This window comes from Canis lupus, chromosome 8, assembly GCF_048164855.1.
Source record: "Canis lupus baileyi chromosome 8, mCanLup2.hap1, whole genome shotgun sequence".
Lineage (NCBI taxonomy): Eukaryota > Metazoa > Chordata > Mammalia > Carnivora > Canidae > Canis > Canis lupus.
This window is the reverse complement of record NC_132845.1, coordinates 76,370,520-76,396,133: the sequence shown is the minus strand read 5'-3', so window position 1 is coordinate 76,396,133 and position 25,614 is coordinate 76,370,520. Positions and strand designations below refer to the sequence as shown.

The window sequence follows — 25,614 nt, the reverse complement described above, 5'->3', positions numbered from 1 at the left end:
TTGAAGGGGGCTATTAGGATAACAAAAGATGCTTCTCTGGAACTTCTGTCACTCAGGAAATGCCAAGGGTTTTAGGAACTTTATGTGAAGAACTAGCCGTAAGTAAATATATTTTATTATGCAATAGCATACCAAGTAATAGTTATCTTTTCAATGAAGCCTGTCATTTTCAGCCTGCCAAACTATTTCCCATTTCGTTGTCTCCTCCACTAGGAGTGTTACCTGCCACTGGTCAGAGGAGTTGCGATGTTCATTCTCTCATAGCAGAGAACTTTCTGTCACCATTTCTAACAATTGTGAAACAGTGAAAGGTTCCACATGGTCTAAGGAAAATGGAAGCATATCGCTTTGAATAAGGAAAGAATATTCTTGTGTGTTTCATATGCAGTCTGTGTTTTGATGTCCAGAGAACTTTTTCCTTTAAAAGTGGCTTTGCCCCGGGACCCCTGGGTGGCTCAGCAGTTGAGCGTTTGCCTTTGACTCAGGGTGTGATCCTGGATTCCCCAGATCAAGTCCTGCATCAGGCTCCTTGCATGGAGCCTGCTTCTCTTCTCTGCCTGTGTCTCTGCCTCTCTCTCTGTGTCTCTCATGAATAAATATAATCTTAAAAAAAAAAAGTGGCTTTGCCCTTATAGACATGTGAGTTTAGGATCCTTGTTCTAATTCTGTACAGTCTGTGTTTGCATTCAGCCCTGCAATTAGGAAGGTCCATCACACCATTGTTTTGCTAGAGCACACCATGTTATTCCTTTTTATAAATTACCCTGTGCTGTGAGGCCAGTGACCGACAATAAGACACCTTATTTAAAAGCAGACCTCTGAAAATCATCATGTTGTAAGGTAATGAAGTTGTTAAGAGTGGTGTTCTGCAATACTAAATCATTTCTTCTCCCTGAGGACTCGAGGAGAACTAACTGGTTTGTCTCAACTTTGTGGACATTTGAAAAACCTGTGATCATGTCGCCCTCTTTTATGAGTGTTTTAGGGTTTAGAGGCTCTTTGGAAACTTTGTGTAGCTCTTTGTAGACTGTTACACTCTTAGTATCTTCATCTTGAGTAGTCCCCCTTTACTTTTATCATTTTCTTATCTGTTTTGTTATTTTTAAATTTGCATTTTCAATCTTATTTTTTTTCTTTTTGGTAAATATTGCTGATGCACAGCTTTCTGTGTGCCAGCAGCTGATCATAAGAAAACAGAACTATATTCCATATTTAACTGTGGCACGATTCGCACTTAACTTCCCAGGCCTCCCCACCTCCACCAAATTTGTCCCTTTGTTCATTACTTTTGAGCACCTTCTTCTGAAACTATGTGTGAACTTCATTCTCTTCGTTTTGCTTCTTCTATCAGTATTTCTGTTTTGTTTGCTCTGTGTTATGTTTTCCTTAGTTTTTGCTAAGACATTTACCATATGTATTAGAGAATCTCTATAAATTGGATAGATCTTTACATATAGATGCTTAGTAATTTGTTCGAAGAAATGCATGAGTTTTTTTTTTTTTAATTTAAAGATTTTATTTATTTATTCATGAGAGACACAGAGAGAGAGAGGCAGAGACCCAGGCAGAGGGAGAAGCAGGCTCCACACAGGGAGCCCGATGTGGGACTCGATCCCGGGTCCCCAGGATCACACCCTGGGCTGAAGTTGATGGCGCTTAACCGCTGAGCCACCTGGGTTGCCCAAATGCATGGGTTTTCATAAAAATAGTTTACTTGTATTTGTTAGTTCAAAATGGTTACAGAAAACAGCTTACAATGAAATGAAGATTATAAATATCACCTGATCCTTTTAATAGAAGCTCCCCCCTCCCCCAAGCCTGGTTTGTTTATTGTAAATGTGTTAAGTTTAAAATATAGTCTTCTTCTGTGTCTATGAAGTGATGGAATACTTTTCAGAAATATGCAGGTCTAGAGGCACCCGGGTGGCTCAGTGGGTTAAGCATCTTCCGTCAGCTCAGGTCATGATCTCAGGGTCCTGGGATTGAGCCCCCTATCCAGTTCCCTGCCCAGTGGGGAGCCTGCTTCTCCCTCTCCCTCTGCCCCATCCCCCTGCTCATGCTCTCTCTCTCTCTCAAATAAATTTTTTTTTTTTTTTAAAGTAGGCAGTTTTTTTTTAATTTTTATTTATTTATGATAGTCACAGAGAGAGAGAGAGAGAGGCAGAGACATAGGCAGAGGGAGAAGCAGGCTCCATGCACCGGGAGCCTGATGTGGGATTCGATCCTGGATCGCGCCCTGGGCCAAAGGCAGGCGCCAAACCGCTGCGCCACCCAGGGATCCCTCTCTCTCAAATAAATTAATTAATTAAAACATCTGCAAGTCCAGATAGGCTAAAAAAAAAAAAAAAAAAAAAAGAGGAAATACAGTGAGGTGGTAAGAGCTGGCCCTGGTCTAGAAGAGATCTGGTTTGAATCCCAAGTCTCTTGCTGTCTTAGTGACACTGGGAAGAGAACTTCTCAGAGCCTAGTTTCCTTACCTGTGAACTGATGTAAAATAATGACTATCTTATAATGGCATTGTGAGTATATGAGATAATACATGAAAATGCGTAGAAGTTTCACTTTTGGAAAGGTACGCTAAATAATGGTCAAAGTATACTTTAAGATAAGCACCATTACTTGAGATAAGATGGACATTTCTTAATACAATTTTAAACCCATTGGGAACATAAAACAACATAACAATTTAAAACTTGTAAACACTCAATAACATAATCTCAACATTGAAAGAACTATGAGGAGAAATAGGTTTTTAACATACTTCTCTCAAACTGATAGAACAAGCAATTAAAATCAATAAGAGTAGTGAAGATTTGAACGACTAAATCAGATTTAGCCTATGTTACAGAAATAGAGCATTGGAGCTAGAAACTTTGGAATATAATTTTTTTTTAAGAACATTGAACTCGCAGAATAATTACCAAATGGCCATATGCTGGGCATTATAGCAAATTTCAACAAAGTATTGAAATCATATAGAGCATGGTATCGAACATACTGGAATTAAGCTATAAGTCAACACAAAAAAGATGACTAGAATATTCCAGTATGTTTGTTAAAATTTTTGTTTGTTTGTTAAAATTTAAGCAGTGTACTTCTAATTCATTTATGGATTAAAGAGGAAATCACAATGGACGCAGAAAATTTGTGATGGATAATGATGGAAATAAAAACAAAACTTATGTGATGGATGTCAGCAGGAATAACAGAGTACAGACCTTCAAAACCTGCTCCTTGAGTATACTAGCAAAAATTGTCAGAATCCACTTTTTCTAAACCAAAGGTACACAACAATCTGGGGAGCATTTATTCTTAAAAAAATGGTTGCATCTCAATAGAAACAGTAAGCTTTGTGATATGTTAATATGTCTATGTCATGTCCTAAGCTTCATGGTGTCTTAGTATGTCCTATTCCATTCCAACTTCCCCAGTTCTGCAGTAGCCTTAAACCTAATAACTTACAGTCATAGTAAAAACTAACCCTGGCAGCCAGGGGAGGAGGCAAAACAGAGTTGGAACTCCTTTAGAGTCCCTTTTCCAGAGAATTGTCCTCATGTGGGTTATGTGGCAGTTCCCTGGAACCCTTCACACACAAGAGTTGTCTTTATTTGAGATGACTCACATTTTGTCCAGTGAAAAAGCTTTTTCCTGGGGTGTTTCTTGTAAACAGTTATCAGCAATCATTTAACCTCACAGCTGCCTGAGGCTGCAATAATGGTTGGGGCAAACAAGACGCTGACTAAAGAAATTAAGCAGAAAAGCTGGGGAATGAGATATTCATAGGGAACTTTGAAAAGCTCCAGTGTATTCCTGGGAAGCTAGAAGCTAGCCCAAGGGGCAGGGCTGTGGCATGCTAGGGAAGACTTGACAGGTTTTATACTTTCATCCCTGCCTCATGTTGATGTCTTGAGTAAGCAGACAGTGAAAACTGAGGCAGAGGTCTACTGCCTGCCTAGGCATTGAAGGCATGCCCCAACATACATACAGAACCTTCAGCAAACACCAGGAGCCTTAGGGTTAAAGATATTTCAGGTTATTTCTTGCCAATCACTAACAGACTACTAAGCTAACCAAAAAGGCTAAACACAAGAAAGAATACAGAATTTACCAGAGTACTTTAGTAACAATGAAAACAGCAACAAATAAAACAACCACCCTGGGTCGGGTGGTATCTGATATACAGAGTTGTGCATAATATTATTTAAAATGTTAAATGCTTATTTAAAAAAATCATGAAATAGACAAAGAGGTAAGAGTATGGCCCCTACACAGGGAAGAAAACAGCTAATGGAAACTGTCTTCTTTTTTTTAAAGATTCCACATATAAGTCAGTTCATGTAGTATTTGTCTGTTTGTGTTTGGCTTATGTCATTTAGCATAATGTCCTCCAGGTTCATCTGTCATGTTTCAAGTGACAGAATTTCCTTTATTCTTATGGCTGAATAATACGGCATTTTCTGTCTCCATCATTTGTTGATAGACATGTTTCCATGTCTTGGCTATTTGAATAATGCTGCAGTAAATGTGGGGATGCAGATATCTTTTCAAGGTACTGATTTCATTTCCTTTGGATAAATACCCATAAGTGGAATTGCTGCATCATGTGGTAGTTCTATTTTTAATTTTTTGCAGATCCTCCATAGTGATTGTATCAATTTACATTCCCACCAGCTTTGCACAAGGGTTCCCTTTTCTCTGTACATCCTTGCCAGTACTTGTTATCTCTTGTCTTCTTGATAATAGCCATTCTAATAGGGGTGAGGTGATATGATATTTTGATTTACATTACCTTGCTGATGAGTGCACCTTTTTAAGTACCTGTTGGCCATATCTAAGTCTTCTTTGGAAAAATGTCTATTCCAGTCCATTTTTAAAAATCAGGTTTTTTTGCTCTTTAGTTATAGGAGTTCTTTATATATTTTGGATATGAAACCCTTATTAGATACATAATTTGCAAATATTTTCTTCCATTCTGTAGGTTGCCCTTTTGATTTCGTTGATTGTTTCTTTTGTTGTATAGAACCTTTTTAATTTGATCTAGGTCCAGTGGTTTTACAGTTTGGGGTCTTATATTTAAGTTTTTAATCCATTTTGGCTTAATTTTTATGAATGATGATGTAAGATAGGGTCCCATTTAATTTTCTATATGTGAATATCAAGTTTTCCCAGCACCATTTAGTGAAGAGACTATCCTTTCCATATTGAGTCATCTTGGCTCCCTTGTTAAATACTGGTTGACCATATATTCATGGATTTATTTCTGGACTACTGATTCTGTTTCATTTGTCTGTTTCAATGTTGTTAATGTTTTAATGTTGTCTTAATGTTAATTGTTAATACTGTACTGTTTTTATTACTGTATCTTTGTATTATAGTTTGTAATTAGGAAGTGTGATGCGTCCCACTTTTTTTTTTTTCTCCTCAGGATTGCTTTGATTGTTCAGAGTCTTTTATGGTTCCATACGAAATTTAGGATTGTTTTTACTATTTCTGTAAAAAGTGCCATTGGAATTTTGGTAGGGATTGCATTGAATCTATAGGTGGTTTTGGGTATTACAGACATTTTCATTTTCACTATATTAATTCTTCTGATCCATGAACATGGGCTGTCTTCCCATTTATTTGTATCTTGTTTCTTTGATCAATATTGAGAAGTTTTTGAAACTAATATAACAAAACACTTTCTTAGGCTCCATTCCTAGAAAGTGATTCAGTTTTGAGAGAGGCCCAAGAACCTGAGTTTGCAGGTGTTTCTGATACATGTGGTCGTGACTGTACTTGGAGAAATACTTCTGTAAGGCTTGTAATATTGCTCTTGGCTTTCTATGACCAGGGACCCAGCCAGCAGGGTCTGTGAACTGACCATTCTGGTGGAGGCCTTGTGGTGGAGGGCTTGGGAGAGCAGGCTCTGGAGTCACAGCTTGCCTGAATGTCATTGTTGACACTGTGGATTCTTGAATAAGCTACTTAACCTTTTGAATCTCAGTTTCATTATGTCTAAAATGGGCAAAAGTAGCAACTACCTTGTTGTTTTATTTATTTATTTTATTTTTTTTTACCTTGTTTTACTATGAAGATTCAGTGAACTGAATGAGAAGGGTAAAACATGTAGCACAGAACACCCAGCACATGATGAATACTCAGTAAATGGTAAATAGTTTTCTCCTTCCCCTTCTTTTTTCCTTCTAAATTATTTGGCCAGACCTAACAGTCCCAGATTATTTTAGAGATTCTGGTTCCAAAGGTATCAGATGTTTGGACCACTTTGGGTATTTTTTGTTGTTCAATAGGAGCATCAAGAGCTTACTCTCTAAGCTGCCTGATATCTTGCAAACCATAAATCTCTCTTCCTTTTTTCCTTTCATTAGAGATTGGTAGGTCTCATTTTACCTTCCAAGCCAATGGCCTGCTAATCTCGATAGTATATGTGTTGCTGAAGCGAGCACATGCTAATCTCTATAGAAAGGCAAAAAGGAAGAGCGATTTTTACATTCAGTTGTCAGTGCATTTATATATATGATCATTCTTAACTCAGAGATTTTTTTTTTAAAGATTTATTTTTATTTATTTATGATAGAGAGAGAGAGAGGCAGAGAGAGAAGCAGGATCCATGCCGGGAGCCTGACGTGGGACTCGATCACAGGACTCCAGGATCGCGCCCTGGGCCAAAGGCAGGCGCTAAAACCGCTGAGCCACCCAGAGATCCCTTAACTCAGAGATTTAAAATGAACAGGATGAAGGATTGTCATTATTATTTGAGCAAGATTCATTGGGCATTTCACTGAGGATTGAGTTGAGGATGGTATTTCCTTTTTATTTCATTGTCCTTTTTAATTGTTCTCAGCAGCAATGTGAGATTCTCAGACACCAATCACTATCATAATGTTAAGGTTATAATATTCTCTTGCTTTTTGTATGTGAATATTTTTGTATGTGAATATGGGAACTGAAATGATGCTATCTCTGTATGGAATGGAGACAGATAAATGACCATGCTGAGAACCTCACTGCTTGTGCTGGGAATAGAGGCCGATAATAGGCAGACACAAGATCCTTGAGGCTCAGAAAATTTCTCCAAGGTACTTGTAATGTTTTAAGTCCCTTAGGAATAAGCTCCCTGATTCCTAGGGACTTTTCTTTCCTTTTCTTCATCCTTGGTAAGAGATGTATAAACTTTTTTTTTTTTTTAATTTTTATTTATTTATGATAGTCACAGAGAGAGAGAGAGAGAGGCAGAGACACAGGCAGAGGGAGAAGCAGGCTCCATGCACTGGGAGCCCGACGCGGGACTCGATCCCGGGTCTCCAGGATCACGCCCTGGGCCAAAGGCAGGCGCCAAACCGCTGCGCCACCCAGGGATCCCAAGAGATGTATAAACTTTCTTGATTATAGCATCTCAGACATTTGGTACTGACTAAAATTTCTTATTGGTACCATTAGTGTCCAGGTCTTCCTTTTTCTTTTTTGCAAATGATAGAGGTTTATGAAGTAACTATGGAATTTACTGTTCATAATCTTAAATAGTTATGAAGGCATAGTGAAAAGGTCAAACCAGTTCCCATCTTGCATTAGGCAACTTTATGACAAGGCCCTGTAAGTATCAGATAACGATAGCCAGCAGCATCCATTAAGACAATCTCTTTTTTAATTTATTTTTTGTAAAACATAAAGTCCAGTTAAGGTAGCATAGCTTGTCTATTATTAAGGAGGCTCCCAGCAAAAGGGATGATGAGACAGAATGGTGCCATTAACCGTGTGCTCCTGTTTTTCATTTTCAGTTAATTGATGTCCTTTGGTCAGTAGTGACACAGGATTAAACTTGTAAAGATTCCCTTTGTATGCAGCGTTGGAGAGGGATTAAAGCAATGAGCCTGCCAGTATTTTAATCACTTCTTTCTTAACTTTGGTCAGAGCTTCTCCACTTTTAATAACTTTGGGTTTAGACTCTTCTGATTTTTCCATATGTCACTAAGCCAGATCATTATAAGCATTTGTTTGGCCTGCATTCTTTCCCTTAAAAGTTGGGTTAGCTCAAGTCAACAATATGAAGTAAAAAGTAGCTTTAAGTATCTGCCTGTATGGCTGGATAAAAAGAAAAATATGGTTCCTGCCCTTCAAGGTCTTACACTCAAGGATTGATAAGACTGATATTGATAGATAACAAAAAGCATATAAGCCACTTTGATAGTGAATTTTATGATATGTGAATTATATTTCAACTTTTAAAAGTACATAGACTTTGAAGCAAAAAATGCATACATAACATTCTAGGGGTGAATACAAATTCTGGAATAGTTACAGAAAGTTAGTAGTGGGAGAACTTGGTCAAAGGACTATTAAAGGGACATTTCTAGTTGTAAATTTATTGAAGAGGATGAATAATGAGACCCATTTGAAGAGAGAACAGGGAGGTTTTGAAAAGGGTACAATCTGAGCTTCAAGTATACTAGCAAGTAGTGTGTTGGATAAGAATGACTTCAGTGAAAAGAGTCCGTGAATTTGAAAGAAGTGGAGAATGAATGGTATTCATGGAAACTGATCAAGAAGGCAAAAATAATCTGCAACATATATTTTTCTTGGGGGTTGTGCTCCTTTGTAAGGGCTTGGTTGCTCTTTTAGCTCTGCATTGTTTAAAGGTCCCTGACTAGGTCATTTTTTTTGCTCATGCAAAGCTGTACTCTAAACCCACTCTGGCTCTCTGAGGCATAGGTGAAATGTTGATGTGGTTTTGTGCCTTCCAGAGAAGGTTTGAGCTCTTTGGGTTGTTTCTTGTTCCTTAGAAAACTTCTATCAGTGAATTGATGATGGGAGATGGCCTGTCAGCACAGACCCCACGTGTTTGTGACATTTCAGCTCTGTGAGGCTTGAATGGCAGAGTTCACGGGGAAACTAAAGTCAGAGACCTCTTCTAATTGCTTGGGGCTGATGGTGCCTGACCTGAAGCTAGATCTCATTTTGTTTGCTTTTCACTAAAAACTAGTGTTTGAAGAGGGACCAGTTTTAAGTAATTGAATGTTTTCAGTTTATTAAGGAAGGTATCAGTCCTGGTTAGAAATAATCAACTGACAGCCCATTCTGTTACCTTATGAAAGCCATTACTTCAGCCCTTTGGGAGAGGTAGAAGACTGCAGACCTTGTGAAATGTTTAATTACCACATCTATTATAGACTGTAAATTTCACATCGTGAAAAGCCTGACATTGGCATAATTCCCCCCCCCCCTTTTTTTTTAAATTATGAAGGAACCTCAAACCAGTTACCCAGCTATATGTCAGTGTGGATGCTAGCACCAAAGATAGCCTGAAGAAAATCGACCGCCCACTCTTCAAGGATTTCTGGCAGAGATTCCTCAACAGCTTAAAAGCCTTGGCAGCAAAGGTAAGAATTATGACATCTTTAAAAGAGAGGAAAAAAAAGAAGTGGAGAGAGGTGGGTTTTTTCCTTTTCTTTTTAAAATAATAATAATAAAAAAATGAATAAAACCTTCAACCTTTTTTTAGACTTCCACTTTCATTATTCAATAAATATTTATTGAATTCCTGTTAAGTTTGTAGTGCTCTGCCTTATATGTATAATTTGCCCTTCGTGTATTTAGGGAGAGAAATACACACTCCTGAAGTTAATTAATAAAACATGGCAAAGTGGCAGTTCATACCAACTCTAGAAGAAGTGCCAGCAGATAGTTTATGTTTAAATATGAGGTGAATTTTCTTGAATCTCTAAGACCAAATTTCCTACCCAGTGAGGAACTCAGCTTCACAATGCCTAGATTTCATCTTTTTCTGCCAACATTTGCTCTTTCTTATGTCTTCTCTTACATCATACTCATTTTCCTATTCTTCTAGACCTCACGTACCTCTGATTCTTCTTTCCCATTAACTCTGTATCTCAGTAGTTGGTATTTTTTGTTAGTTCTGCCTCCCTTCTTTTTCTGTAGCAATTTCCCTGTCCCATTCTCTTTACTTTTGCCCTGCAGTTCTTCACGCTGTACCCAAACATGACAGATAATGAGAATCACTATAGGAGCTTCAAAAATTACAATTTCCTATTCCTAGTGGGATTTGAGAATCTGCATTTTAAACATTCCAAGTGACTTTTGACATGCAGGCCACATCTGGGACTCACTCACCATCCCAGAAAACCTCCCTCCCTCTCCTTTGCTCACACTTTGCCATTCCTAATTCATCACTGACTGGCGCCAGGAAGGTGCTTCTGTCGGCATTTCTGCAGATGTGCCCACCACTTTTTCTAAGTCTTTGGTTACCTCCGCAGAGCCTAGATTGTCCTTTCTTTCCATTTCTTTAACTTGGAAAAGTTCTGGTGTGACCTTCAAGGCTGGCTTCATTATTACTTCAATTTTGAAGCCTTTTCCAGTGGCAGACTGCTGTCCCTGTCTCCCTTCTTCAGTCTTATATCTATAAACATACATAGTTTCTTCTGTTTTTTTTTTTTTTTGTATGTTTATTTGATCTTAGATTCTGTCTCCTCAACTGGATTGCTTACTTGTGTCTGAATTCCACACAAAGTCTAGCACAGCACATTTAATGATATTTGGAAGTGTTTCTTAAAAGAATGAATGGGTGGAAACTCAACAGAGCTCTGTAGTGGTAAGATGTACATACACATTTTCTTGATTGTTCAGATAACTCAAACTCCACCTTCCCCTATTTTATGCTTGAGAAGTTAAATCAGTACTTTTTTTTGGCTGTTTGGCGATTAACATTGATTATTTAGGTAATGCACAATAGGCATTTGGTTTCTGATCTGTCTTGGATAATTTATAAAGTTGGAAGCTTGGTGCTTCTTTGGTTCCTAAAATCTCCTTTTCTCTGGACTTCACCCTTAGCTATATCACCTTTACTTGTTGCTGAGACAGGAGATACATGGCTTATAGGTCAGAATGCATGAGATAGAAAGCAAGCAGCAGGGGCTGGCATTACCAGACATATCTGAGACTGTTACCTAAGCTATATTCTAGTCTACACAGTCAGGTGTGGAAGATGAGAAGTGGGCATTAGTAAAATGGCTTAATAACTTCTTTTCTTTTGGCCAAAATTTTCCACAAAATGCATTCTTATCTGAAGGTTACAGGCCTTTACATGTCCGATTCAATATTAAGTACTTTGGGTTGACTCATTGAGAGTAATGCTATAACTTGAAGTTCTGCAGTATTTTCTAACCTGTGAGCTTTTTACATATAACATCATTATCATGTCCACGTAACTCTGGTTGGAAAAGTTTCCTTGGGCTATTAAAACTATCTGCTGGCAGATGGGGCACCTGGATGGCTCAGTGGGTTAAGCATCCGTGACTCTGGATTTTGGCTCAGGTCCTGATCTCATGGGTTGTGAGTTTGAGCCCTGCATTAGGCTCTGTGCTGGATGTGGGGCCTACTTAAAAAAAAATGTTAGGGGCCCCTGGGTGGCTTAGTCACTTAAGTGTCTGCCTTCAGCTCAGGTGATGATCTCAGGGTCCTGCGTTCGAGCCCCACATCGGGCTGCCTGCTAAGCTGGGAATCTGGTTCTCCCTCTCCTGCTCTCCTTTTTTGTGCTCTCATTCTCTCTCTGTCAAATAAATTAAAAAAAAAAAAATCTTTGGGATCCCTGGGTGGCTCAGGGGTTTAGCACCTGCCTTTGGCCCAGGGCATGATCCTGGAGTCCCAGAACCGAGTCCCACATCAGGCTCCCTGCATGGAGCCTGCTTCTCCCTCTGCCTGTGTCTCTGCCTCTTTCTCTCTCTCTCTCTCTCTGTGTGTGTGTGTGTGTGTCTTTCATGAATAAATAAATAAATAAAATCTTTTAAAAAAATCTTTAAAAAAATGTTAAACTATCTGCTGGCAGATTAGGGCAACTGCTTTCTAAGCATTTTGTAGTAATTAGAGTTCATGTTTCTTATTGTATTGTTTACGTTGACGTTTAAGAAAGAAGATCTGTGGCAGGAAGCTACTCTTAAAAGTTCTCTCTCTCTCTCTCTTTTTTTTAAATTTTATTTATTTATTCATGAGAGACACACAGAGAGGCAGAGACACAGGGAGAGGGAGAAGCAGGCTCCATGCTGGGAGCCTGATGTGGGACTTGATCCTGGGACTCTAGGATCACGCCCTAGGTGGAAGGCAGGTGGTATACTGACCGCTGAGCTACCCAGGGGTCCCAAAAGTTTTCTTAAATTAACTCTAGCTGCATTATTTCCTTCTGAATATCTTATATTATTGATACAGTAGATAACTTTAAGAAAGGTCTGCTTTGGTTTAACACTCAAAAATAAAACACTGATGTAACTATACTTACTAGCTAGGGTCAAACAAATTATTTCTATAATCTGGTATTGTTGAGTTTTTAAATAAAAATGACTTTTCAGATATTTCAACTAGAACATCTCTACTTCTATACTGTGGTCTTTTGTACTTGTTTCAGCTTTTAGTGCTTTAAGTACTTTTTTGTTACTTATTTTAGGCTTACCGAGGAAAGGCGTTAGAAGAGAAAGAATTTCTTGAACTTTATAAACAGAAATTTTTTGTCCCCAAATTTTCAGACTATTTATGAGCTATTGTAACCCAAAGTAGAAGAAGGTAGGAGGATATTGTTTTTGTTTTTGTTTTACTCTTGGCAAGTATAGTGTTTACGCTCCCAGATCTTTATCCTTTGTCAGAATGTTCTGTTTAAAATGTGAGGGAGAAATGTATTAGTACTGGAGTATGTGGCGTTAAGAAGCAATTCCATCAAGATAACACAGCCAAAAATTTGTTAGTTTCAATATCTGTCCACAATAGCTACTTGTCAAACAGTCCTTTTTTGAAAAAAGAGAAATCCATCTTGTACGAGACAGCACTGCCTACCTTTGGCAGTAGCCTTTTATCAGCAATGTGGCCAGATGTGTTTCTGCCAGCATGTTATAACACCAGCTTGTAGATCCAGTAGTATAAGCGATAATATTGATATTCTTGAAACCTCATATTTGAAAAGAAAGACAAAAATAGTTTTCTGTGTTACACTTTCTTGCATATTGCATGTAAACATTAGCGCTCTTTCTACAGATGTGAGCATGCTCTTACCTGACGTTATTGGAGTTAATGTTGTTTCATTGTTAAGAAGGGCTTATTGTACATTAATGAGATAGCTTTGTACTGAATATTTAGATAAACCAGTGGCCAACAATTTGCAGATTAAAAAAGCATTTAATATTTGACTTCCTTATCTCTGATCATAAAAACATGTGTTCACTATGGAACTTTGAGGGAAGTAAAGAGAAATATAAAGAGGCAAGGAAAGAAATTGCCTCAAGACAACTACTGCTAATGTTTAAAGTATTTCTGTTTAATCCTTTTTGGGGGGTGCATTTTTACATACAGCATTCAGTTTTATGAGTTGCTTTTTGTTGTTAAAATCAGGTCATAGTATGTTTCCATGCTGCTGATATTTATTCATGTTAAGGACAGCTTAGTCTTTCATCTCAGTGTGAGATAATAGAAAATATTTATGTATTGGCTCCCATACCCAGTTCTGGGCACAGAACTCCTAGGACATTTCTAATTTTCTAAGTGGTAAGAACAGAAGGAGCATCTCTTGTTCTAGTATTTTGTCTTTGACCCCATACTTAACATAGGGCTCCTAAAGCCCTTGTAGGTTCCTGAGTAGTAAGACCATGAAGACCCTCGTTGTTCTAATGAGGTGACTCTGGGTGGACTCCTAGGTGACTCCTAGACTGGGGCTGGTCATCAGAAAGACCAAGCTGGTCCCACTCCTTTGTTCCCCCCCACTTCCTAGAGAGGGGCTGGAAGTGGGAATAAACAATTGATAATACCTATGTGAGGAAGCCTCCATAAAAATCCCAGCAGAAGGTTTGGGGAGCTTCGTGGTTGATGAACATATTCATACCGCAAGAGTAACATACCCCCATCCGCGGGGACAGAGGCTCCTGGGCTGGGGCCCTCCCAGACCTTATCCTGTCTCTTTGTGTGTCAGTGTTTCTGTATCCATTAATAAACTAGTAAATGTAAGTAAGGTTCCCTGAGTTCTGTAAGCTGCTCTAGCAAATTAACCGAATCTGAGGGAGGAAAGTCATAGGGACCTCTGATATATATATGGTCAGAAGCATAGGTGACAATTTAGATTTGTCATTGACATCTAAAGTGTGCTGCAGTGACAGAAATGAGTTAAATTATAAAACACCCCTCTAGTGTCACAGAGAATTGCTTGGTGGGAGAAAGCCCTTCACACGTTTGGTGACCAGAAGTGTTCTGTCTGAATTCCTAGTAAGGGAGACACAGGAGAGAACACATTTTTTTCCTAGTCACTCAGTTTCCTGATTTTGGGCCAGTATGGGGTGTTTAGCAAGAATGTGTTGTGTTCTGGCACAATTGTGGGGGGCCCAATAGTAAGTCAGGTTCCTGTCTTTTTCTAAAAATTTTTTTAGAGAGAGAGCATGTAAGCAGGGGGAAGGGACTGAGGGAAAGGGACAAAGAATCTCAAGCAGACTCCCTGGAGCCCTGCCCAGGGCTTGATTTCCTGATCCTGAGAAAATCATGACCTGAGGAAATCATCTCAGATCATGACCTGAGCTGAAATCAAGAGTCTGCCATTTAACCAATTGAGACCCCAAGTATCCCCAGATTCCTGTCTTTATCACATTTGAGAGGGAGCCCTGGTGCCTCTGCTGCTCTTGAGTTGCCATGTACACATTTTGTCATTTTTAAGCATTTCTGGCTAGGTGCAGCCAGAGATGGCATATCATGTTTAATTGGTAGCATTGTTATTTCATAAAGGAGAAAGAGAAAATGATTGTGTCTTACAATCTGGAGTATCTTAGATGAAATGAAATAGCATATCTTCCTCTTTCCCTCCTTTTTGTGATAAGTGAGCCTCCCTTCCATTGTTCTGACTCATTCTCCTACTTACTGACCTGATTGCTTTACTTTTCTTTTTTTTTGTATATATATTTAAATTGTAGTTTGATTTGCCAACATATAGTATAACACCCAGTGCTCATCCCGTCAAGTGCCCACCTCAGTGCCCGTCACCCAGTCACCCCAACCCCCCGCTCACCTCCCTTTCCACCACCCCTTGTTCATTTCCCAGAGTTAGGGGTGTCTCATGTTCTGTCTCCCTCACTGATACTTCCCACTCATTTTCTCTCCTTTCCCCTTTATTCCTTTTCACTATTTTTTATATTCCCCAAATGAATGAGACCATATAATGTTTGTCCTTCCCTAGTTGACTTACTTCACTCAGCATAATATCCTCCAGTTCCATCCATGTTGAAGCAAATGGTGGGTATTTGTTGTTTCTAATGGTTGAGTAATATTCCATTGTATACATACACCACATCTTTATCCATTCATATTTCAATGGACACCAAGGCTCCTTCCACAGTTTGGCTGTTGTGGACATCACTGCTATAAACAGTGTAAAGTTCTGTAAATATCTGTGAAATCCTGTTCAGGTTCAGGGTTACTATTGAAAGATATGAGTTTGGTGTCATCATGATACCTATTCAGTCCCTGTTTTTGTGGATTGTTCCACTGAACTTCTACTTAAAGGGGAATTTTAAGAGTCCCCCTTAAAATTTCTTGCAGAGCTGGTTTGGAGGTCACATATTCTTTCAGTTCCTGCCTGTCTTGGAAGCTCTTTATCTCTCCTTCCATTTTGAATGAGAGCCTTGCTGGATAAAGTATTCTTGGCTGCATGTTCTTCTCACTTAGGACCCTGAATATATCCTGCCAGCCCTTTCTGGCCTGCCAGGTCTCTGTGGAGAGGTGTGCTGTTAATCTAATATTTCTCCCCATGTAAGTTAGGGATCTCTTGTCTCTTGTTGCTTTAAGGATTTTCTCTTTATCTTTGGAATTTGCAAGTTTCACTATTAAATGTTGAGGTGTTGAACAGTTTTTATTGATTTTGGTCGGGGGGAACTCTCGTGGATCTGAATGCCTGTTTCCCTCCCCAAGTTAGGGAAATTCTCAGCTGTGATTTGTTCAAATATGCTTTCTGGTCCTCTGTCCCTTTTGGCACCCTCTGCAACCCCAATTAAAGTAGATTTTTTCCTTCTAAGGCTGTCATTTATTTCTTTTTACCTTTCCTCCTTGTCTGTTATTTGTTTTTCTCTTTTTTCCTCAGCTTCCTTCCTTGCCATCAGCTTGTCTTCTATGTCATTCATACTGTCTTCTACCTCATTAACCCTTGTCATTAGGACCTCCAGTTTGGATTACATCTCATTTAATTGATTTTTAATTTCGACCTGATTAGATCTAAATTCTGCGCAGTCATGATGTCTCTTGAATACTTTGTTGTTTTTTTTTTTTTTCCAGAGCCACCAGTAGCTTTATAATTGTGCTTCTGAATTGGCTTTCTGACATCGAATTGTCATCCAAATTCTGTAACTCTGTGGCAGAGAGTACTGTTTCTGATTCTTTCTTTTGTGGTGAGTTCTTCTTTCTAGTCATTTTGCTCAGTGCAGAGTGGCTAAAAACGAGTTGTACTAGTTAGAAGCGCAAACTCTTCTCTCTAGTGTTCCTGCTGTTCTTTCTTTAAATCTCAGGTTGAATTTGTAGGTTCAGGATGATTTGAAAGTTATCTAGGTAGGTTGGTGAGGACAGGTGACTTGGGGACCCTACTCCTCCACCATCTTGCCCCACCACCTCTAACCTGTTTTCTTTACTTCTGCCTTCTGTCGCTGATGCCAAAGTCTACCCTTAGCCTTAGTCCATCTGACTGCGATCTAGATCTGTTTATTATCATCTTTTTTTTGAGCTTTATCTTGTTCTTTACCTTTCATCTAATCTGTCAGCCTTCTCGATGGGCACGGGCCTCCTGGGATGTTGATTCTGTCCAGTGGGTTCAAGGCCGCTTTACCCTCTTCTGCTTAAGTGAAAGGATGTCCTGGTTTTAGCCACTTTTGAAACCAGACCATGACCGCTGAGCTTGAGCTCTCCAGAGTCAGTGTCTACAAGCTGACCAGTTTCCTCCAGGGCCAGGAAGTTTTGTAGCAAATAGGTTTTCTCCAGACTTCTACCTAAGCTTGTTTTAGGGAACAATTTACGTGTTGCATCTTAGGTTCATCTTGAGGCATCAGGTAAACAGGTCAGGTAGATGATTGCTTAGATGGCTTCGGGACTCAGCAGTATGAACAGATAGGTGTGACAGTCATCTCTGCAGTGGTAGGTTGCTGTCAGAAGTAGTGAAGGGGACAGAATTGCCCAAGAAGGGTATAGAGAGGACCAAAGAAGGAGGCTTAGGGGACACAAATTTTGATGCTTTCAAAATGGGAGCATAAAAAAACAACAACAACAACAAAAAATGAGGAGCATAGAGAGAGTGAGTCTGGGAATAATTTGATAAAGGTTCAATTCCATGCAAGTATGATATGTTCTGTACAATTCAAAGAAATAGTTTCCAGAAAGATAGAAGGGGAAGGTTAAGGTATGAGGAAAAAGAAATTTGCTTTCTCAGTTGGTCTCTAACAACTGTATCAAAAAGAAGGTAAAGTACAATGTTTTATGTAGAAGCCACTGTGCAGTGGGTTGGATGGGAAGAATGAAATGGAAAGAGTGAACAGTAGATACTAATGTAATAAATACTAACCTTTTGAACCAAAAGCAACAATATTATTTAATGAAAAAATGAGAGATATTCCTTTTTATCAGTTAATTCTTTAAGCATCTGCTAAAAACCAATTTGAAAATAAGTATTACTATAATGAAGAAAATAAGATGACTTCTATGCCACCAGAATTCAAAAATAAAAAACATTACTGCTGTAATGCTGTGTGTCTTCCAGAGTTTTAGTTCACATGTGTATGTATATGTGTGTGTATTTTACTTACAAGATGAAATCATACCATACATATTTTTACAACTGTACTTCTTATTTATAATACCATTATTTAAAATATTTATTTAAAATATCAACTTCTGTCATCATAGATTAATTTTGCCTATCTTGTGGATATAACAGTTTAATTTTGCCTTTGGCAGCCTTCCCTGACTCCCTTCTTCCTCTTCCCTGGTTTATATCCCTCACTGCCTAAATCCAGCAGTTAGGAACTTGAAAGGTGCTTGAGAGAAGGCACAGTGTCTATCATGTCTTTTTGCCTACCATGGTATTCCCAGCTCCCATCACAGTGTGACACACAATTGCAACACAATCAGAATGGATTGATCCACTCCCCTCTTGATGTGTATTTAATTGTTTCCCAGTGATTTGTCTTGGCATGATAGTTCTGAGCTTGGGATTCTGAAACAAGACTAGGTTTGAATCCTATCTCTTACCACTTCTTGGCTGTGCAATATTGGACATGGGGCTCAGTTTTCTCATCTGTAAAATGGGGTTAATAACAGTCCTTACCTCATAAGGTCTGATAGAGACATCCAAAGACATCATGGAGTGCTTGTGTTTAAACTTTAAAATATAATGCCCTCTATCACCAATTTTGTGTTTATGATTGATTTTTAAAATCATTTTAAAGGATATGATGGTAAATACTCATGTAACTACTAAGTAGTTTAAGAAATAAAATATAAATTCAGTTATAGTCGCTGTGAATTTCTTTCCTATATTTTCTTTCCTTTCCTCTGTTTCAGAGGTAATCAATATCTATTTTGTGTTTATCATTCCATGCTATTTTTATACTTCACTCTATATTTATAACTCCACAAACAGCTGTTTTCCATTTTTTAAAACGGTATGTAATAGTATCATTGTGCAACTTGTCCTTTTTTTCTGACCATTTAAAAAATAAAATTTACCATTTTACATGTACAGTTCAGTGACATTATATACATGCACATTGTTGTGTAACCACCACCACCACCACCACCACCACCACCATCCATCTCCAGAATGTTTTTATCTTCCCAAACTGAAACTATACACCCATTAAACAGTAACTTCTATCCTTCCCCCGCAGTTTTGTTGGTTTAATATTATATTTGTGAGATTTACTCGTGTTGCTGCCTTCTGCTTTTGAGATATTGTGACTGCTATGTGGCAGTACGTTCTGTAAATATCCCACAGTGCATCAGTCATTCTCCTGGGGATGGACATTGAGGGTTTTCTGAAGTTTTCAACTCTGCCGTGAACATTATTGAAACTGTCGCGTATACCTGTGCAGGAATAGTTTCTTTAGGGCCCATAACTAGTAGTGAAAGCTAGCTGAATTGTAAAATATACACATCTTCAACTAGATTTTTTTCCCCCTAAAGTACTCAGAGTGGCTATGCTTCAGAGGCCAGTGTAGGAGACTTTCCATTTTCTGTCCTCACAAACAGGTGATATTGTCAAATTTTAAATTTTCCAGGCTGATGGATGTGACTTGGTGTCTGTTTGTGGTTTTATTTGCATTCCTCTAATTTGTGGGGTGAGCATCTTCTCATTTTGGGGGCCATTTCCTTAGTCACCTTTACATACCTTATTTTTCCACTGGTTGTGTGTGTGTGTGTGTGTGTGATTAATTAATTAATTAGTTAGTTAATTAATTTTAGGATTATTTCTTTCAGTAACGGTCTTTCCCTAACATTGGTAGGATTTGTTTTCTCACTTCCTTCAAGACTCCATTCAAATATCACCTCATCAGAGAGTTATTCACTGGCTGTCCTGTGGAAAAGAGTTTCCCTCCTTGAGAGCATTCCTGTCGCTCTTCCCTGCTGATTTTTCACATAGCAGAGGTCACTACCTGACTTGTGTGTTATTGTCTATCTCTTCTGCAATTTGAACGCGAGCTCGTGAGAGCAGGGATGTTGTCTCGTTCACTGCTATATCCTCAGTGACTCCAGTTGTACTTTGCCTGTAGTACATGTTTAATAAACATTTATAGAATGAATATAAGAACACATGTTTGCTGGTATTCTGGTTCCCAGAAATGATTACCCCTACCTTGGTCTATGTAGAATAAATACATGCTAAAGGATAATAAAAGGACTCCATTCATCCAGCTGTGAGAGCCTCAGCATGGTGAGTGCATCTAGTTTGTCAGAGAGTCTGGGGAAAAGCACAGAAGATTTCTGCTGGGCCAGAAATCTCTCAACTCAAGTTCACAAATATGCAGGTAACCACTCATAATTCTGCCAGTCTCCCCTCTGCATCAGCTGGACAGAAACTCCTCCGAACCAATTGGAATGGAGACACACATGTCCTACGTCCATGTTTCCTTTTTACTTGGGATATATTTACATACCATGAAATATTCCCTTCCAGAGTGTGATCAGTGATTTTTAGTACGTTCATGATGCTGTGCAGCTCATCACTACTGTGTCATTTCTGTATATTTGTATCACCCCAGCCAAGTTTCTTTTTTATTTATAATGTTAAAACATCTTTTTAAAAAGCTTTTATGGTTTGTGCTTTGGTCTCCAAGTACCTCTATTTCTCTGTAGAGTGAGTGGTGCCTTCCAGGTCTGCTGCTCCTTGGGGTTTGCCCAGCAAACCCACGCAGGCTCGATCTAGCACACACCCAGCGGTTCCCAGGGTGTTCATCCCAGTCAGCCTCACTGGTGAGCCTGGAGGCTAGGTTCAGAATTGAGGTATATGTAAGGCAGACATTGGATCTTACAGAGATCATTATTACTGCTTTTTATGTGTAATAATAAAGCTTCAGAAGCTAACATTTATTAAATGATGGCTTACTAGGTTTTAGTTCTGCAGGAACTAACATATTTTAGTGAGTGTAAAAGTTGCAAGTTTTCCTGTTTTCTTAGAGGTGTTTTTGGTTGAGAATTGGTTGGTTCAAGTGACCTCCTTCATCTACCAGTTTTAGAAAGAAAGGTGCTAGAACTAAAGATGAATGAAGTCCTCAGAATTCCTCCTCTCTTGCAATTCACCCCTTCTTTATTGTTATTTGTTTCTAAGACTAAGACTTTTTCTTCATCCCTTGCTAAGTGTGATGGCCCTACCTAACAGAGAATGGTAAAGTGCTCTTTGCTGTTTCTACTGGGTAGAAACATTAAAGGAATCTGGCTTGGTAGAGTAGAATACTTCAACACCACGTTGCCAGTTGACACAGAGCCCCTGGGAGGCATTACTCCTTAACTTGGTCTGCAGAGCGGAACACTGCAGCTTCCCCATTGGATAGATTTGTATGTCTGGAGGTGGGCACTGAGACCCAGGCATAAAAATAGAAATGTCTAAGGTGACCTGTAGGAGGAATCCATGAAGCACCCCTTGCATCAGGCATCCTACCTGGAGGGCCTGTCTCTTCATCACTGTGGTGTTTTTTAGTAAGCGCCTCCCCAGAGAGGCATCACAACCACTGTTGAGCATGACCTTATCTTAGCAGCAGTGTCCCATGCTCCCACCCCATGCCCCTCTTCAGGGCACTGAGATACATGTGGATGGGGAAACCTGGGAGATGGCTGTTCATCTGGGATCAGCCTTGTGTTATTGTTAAATAGTTGAAGTAGCTTTTGAGAAAGCCTCTGGGCAGCTAGCTTACTGAGGCTGAGGGCTTACTTTGCGGACGCTGCACTTCACAAATGAGTAGAGAACTCCACCTCAGCCGGGATGGCCTCTGTACGGATACTCAGTGCTGAGGAGCCTTGGCTTTCCTGGGGCTTGATTTCTAGAACATGTGTAGTTATTTCTAAACACAAAAGGGTGACAAAGTCCTACATGATCTTCTAGGTCAGGACATCACCATTTACTTGTCAGTACTCTTCTGTTTTTATTCTGCGGGCCTCTTGGTTTGCATTGCCTTAGACCAGCTAAAGACCTGCCAAAGACCCTCCCTTGTATGAACCCTAGGAAATGTAGTGTTTGGCATCTATATGGTGCCAAACAGGGAATGTGGGGTACTGAACTGGTGACCCTCCTGGCCAATTCAAGGACATACAGTGGTTTCTGGAAATGTGTGGGTACTCCCGGTGGATCATCCTATATTCATTCACATGCATCACTTTGGTAGATTTTCTAAAGAAAGTCCTGATCTCTAGCCACTGAATATCAGTTGAAAGTGAAAAAGAAAATTTGACCAGGATAGGGTCAGCTGCTAGTATACAGTTGTCCTTACCCAGACTCAAAAGCCCTGAGAGGACATAAATGAGGACGCCAGCAGTCTTGTACCTGGCAGTGCTCTTCAGGTGGTCCAGTGCTGCATCACATGTTCAGGGTGGAGGAGGGCAGTAGAGGTTATGAGTTGGGTAATTGGATGCTAATGTTATAGTGATGCTTTGTTATTAAGATTCAACCCTGGGGATCCCTGGGTGGCGCAGCGGTTTAGCGCCTGCCTTTGGCCCAGGGCGCGATCCTGAAGACCCGGGATCGAATCCCACGTCGGGCTCCCGGTGCATGGAGCCTGCTTCTCCCTCTGCCTGTGTCTCTGCCTCTCTCTCTCTGTGTGTGACTATCATAAATAAATAAGTAAGTAAGGAAAGAAAGAAAGAAAGAAAGAAAGAAAGAAAGAAAGAAAGAAAGAAAGAAAGATTCAACCCTGATTCTCAACACTCATGGACTAGCAAGATGATGGAGTGGAATAGATACCTGCATGGTCTTTTGCAGTCTTTTGATGGAGCTTGTGCCCCGGAGCCACACTATCTGTGTTTTTAAATACTGGCTCCACCTCTGAAAGCTTTGTGATCTTAGGCAGCATCCTTGTGCTTCAATTCCTTTATCTGTAACATGGGGACAATAGGGCACCCAACTCATCAGGTTATTGTGAGATTGGAGGAGTTATTATAGAAATTGTTTAGTGTAAGTCTTAATAGCTGATAACATACTTATAACTCTCTAAAAGGTTTAATGGAAATTTATAATCTATATTTCATTTTGGGGATTTTATATATCCTGAATTTTAAAAATATATATTCTTTTAAATAAAAATTACTCAGTAAAAACACCAACTTAAATTTATATCTATTTTGGATATGTACATTTTAAAGCATTTCAAGTGTACATGGTCTCTCTGTTTTGAATATTTAGACTAGAAATAACCTTTTAAAAAAAAACAAAACAAAAACCACAAAAAACCACAACTCTGTAACTCTATAGAGGCAGGAGAAGTTCAGTTTAGGAGATTCTGAAAAGTTTTTTTTTTTTTTTTTGAAAAGTTTTGATACAAACATCTTCAGCACATAAACTTCTTTGTTGCTTTACTTCATGTGTGTTATCTGTGGATCCTTTTTATCAGGAGTTTTAAAATGGAACAAATATTTGCAACACTTGAAGCAAGTTTATTTAGACAAATACATACATATATTTATATGCATAAATGTGCTTATATTTTTGTGGTATCTCCATGTTTATTTATATATATATGTACATGTATATATGTATTTTGCAGTATCTCCCAATAAAAAATTGAAGTCTCAAAACATGAGAAACTGTAATGATCACCATATGAAAAAGTTCTGTTTCTCTCCTAAGGGTTATTTTCTTTGTGAATCATTACATTCCTTCGTAACCTATTAACATAAGAGGGAAAAGATTCCTTGTCTTTTGCCTTTAGAACTTATACTAGTTAAACCTCTTACTTCTTTCCTTGAATTTTTCCATGATATGATGTTGTGTTTTGGTATGGGAATAGTTTTGAAAAAAAGATTTCTAAATCCAAGTTTAAAATAAAGTGAATAAAATACCAAACTATTTTAAATTTAATGAAAATGCTACTACCAATCATTAAGTAAAAGAGTAATAAATCCAATAGAGAAATAAGCCAAAGATACAAACCCTTAATGGAAAATGAAATACAAATGACCCATAAATATAGATAAAAATCTCATTGAGGAAACAAGTGCTCTACATCTCTGGTGAGAATATAAATTGATACAACCTCATCTTTGAAGGACGCTTTTATACTGTCTATTAAAATAAAAAATGTATGTGCCCTTTGAGTGAGTGGCTCATATCTGATAATTTACCCTGAGACATAGTTACATCCACATGATTAAAATATATGCAGGATTACTCATTATGACATTATTTATAATAGCAAAAGATTGAAAGCAAACTAAGTATCCATCAGCAGAGAATCAGTTAAGTAAAATATGGTACAGCCTTCTGTATACAAGAAGTCTGACTTCTTTTTGACCTGAATGTCTGAAGTTGGAGGGAGATCTTTGGCTTTTTCCACTTTGTACCTTTTCAGAGTTTTCTTACTTGTAGAAAGGATAACCATCAGAAACTGTTCCGAGAAGATAATTTTTCTAGGAAAAAGAATCATAAATACCTTTTTGTATTCCTCCTCTTTCTAGTATTAACGGTCACTACTGAAGCTTGACCAAAGTAGAGAAGATGTTGTAGAAGCTAAAACAGCCCCAGCAGAGAGCAGAAATACGGTGGTAAACCAGATGATAGCAGGTTACAGAAAGTAGGACATGTTAATTGACTCATGTATGAACATTGTCATCTTAAGCACTTTTTCAACATTACATATATTTGTTTTTCCTAAATATTCTAACCAACACTTAAAATAATTGCCAAGACTTACACTCGTGACTGGTCATCTTAAACAGGTTATTTGATTACCATTTGGGACAAGTTTACTGAGAAACAAAGGCTTTTCTTTCAAATTCCATCTCCAGTTATTGTTACTGCCTTTTTTTTTTTTTTTTTTTTTTTTTCCCTTTTAAGGCTTTCAGGCAGTGATTGTTTCTGCAGTTAGTATTTAGTCAGAGTATTTGGTGGAACTCCAGGGGGCATCTTTCCAGTCTTCAGAAAGTGAGCATAGGGGAGATGTTGGATTCCACCATGGCACATACCAGCTTTGTGACTTTGTCTAAATGACTGGACCTCTGGAAAGCCTTTGCTTCCTCATCAGTTAAGTGGAGTTAAGAGGAGTTCTCCTCACATGCCAGACTGCGTTTAGGGATTAAGTGACATAACACATGTGAAACTCTTAGTACAGTGCTTGGCACATGAGCTCCATAATGTTAATGCATGAGCTCCATAATGTTAATGCTATTCTTAATGAAATTAGTTCAGACTTATATAGTGATCATTTGCCTCTTAGAATAATTTTTGGTTACAAATGATTGTCAGCATTTTAGAGACTGTTTTTTACTGTACTCATTTCAGCCAACTCTTACTTTGAGTTTATTACGTTTTAAGTCTTGTGCTAGACCCAGGGATATAATTGGATATGGTCCGGTGCCCTAGAGGAATTGCAGTCTTCTGGGGACAAACAGACAATTTCAGCAGGTGGTGACAGGTGCTGGGAGGATGTACAAGGAGTGCAGGAACATAAGGAGTCACAGGGACCCATGCTTCCTGTAGACAGGAAGTGAGCCTGAGACTTAAGCATCAGTTGTTACTGAAGGCAGAATCTGTAAAGGTCACAGAATGGTCCGGAGTTAAAAGTAGGCTTTCTTCCAACCTAGGTCTCCCAGCTTCTCAGTGCTCCTTGGGTGCCCCCACTGCTTACTAAGGTACATTCCCAGTGGGAAAGAAGAGCAGAGATTGGAGATATATAAAGCCTGTGTGGCTTGTTAGCAGGTTCAGTTCTACAGGAATCCCAGAGCAAGGAGGTGGGCGAGGTGAGGAGTGGAATGACAAGAGATAAAACTAGTGTTAGGAAGGAAGTTCTTTAACTGTGGCTGAAACAACAGCAACAACACAAAAACAAATCTATACTAATTCAAAAAATGGAAAATGGTCTTAGAGATCTCTCTGTCCACACATTTATAGTGCCTAGCACACCC

At 38.8% G+C, this 25,614-nt stretch overlaps 1 protein-coding gene across 5 annotated transcripts in view; it reads left to right on the top strand.

Annotated features, from left to right (window-relative positions):
- The window catches only part of LOC140639123 (S-adenosyl-L-methionine-dependent tRNA 4-demethylwyosine synthase TYW1), a 239,312-nt gene that overhangs the window by 117,126 nt on the left and 96,572 nt on the right, over window positions 1-25,614 (top strand). For all 5 annotated transcript variants that reach the window (XM_072837582.1, XM_072837579.1, XM_072837583.1 and 2 more), the window contains one exon: window positions 9,242-9,377. In XM_072837582.1, the coding sequence (XP_072693683.1) occupies window positions 9,242-9,377 (136 nt within the window). The remainder of the gene's footprint in view (window positions 1-9,241; window positions 9,378-25,614) is intronic.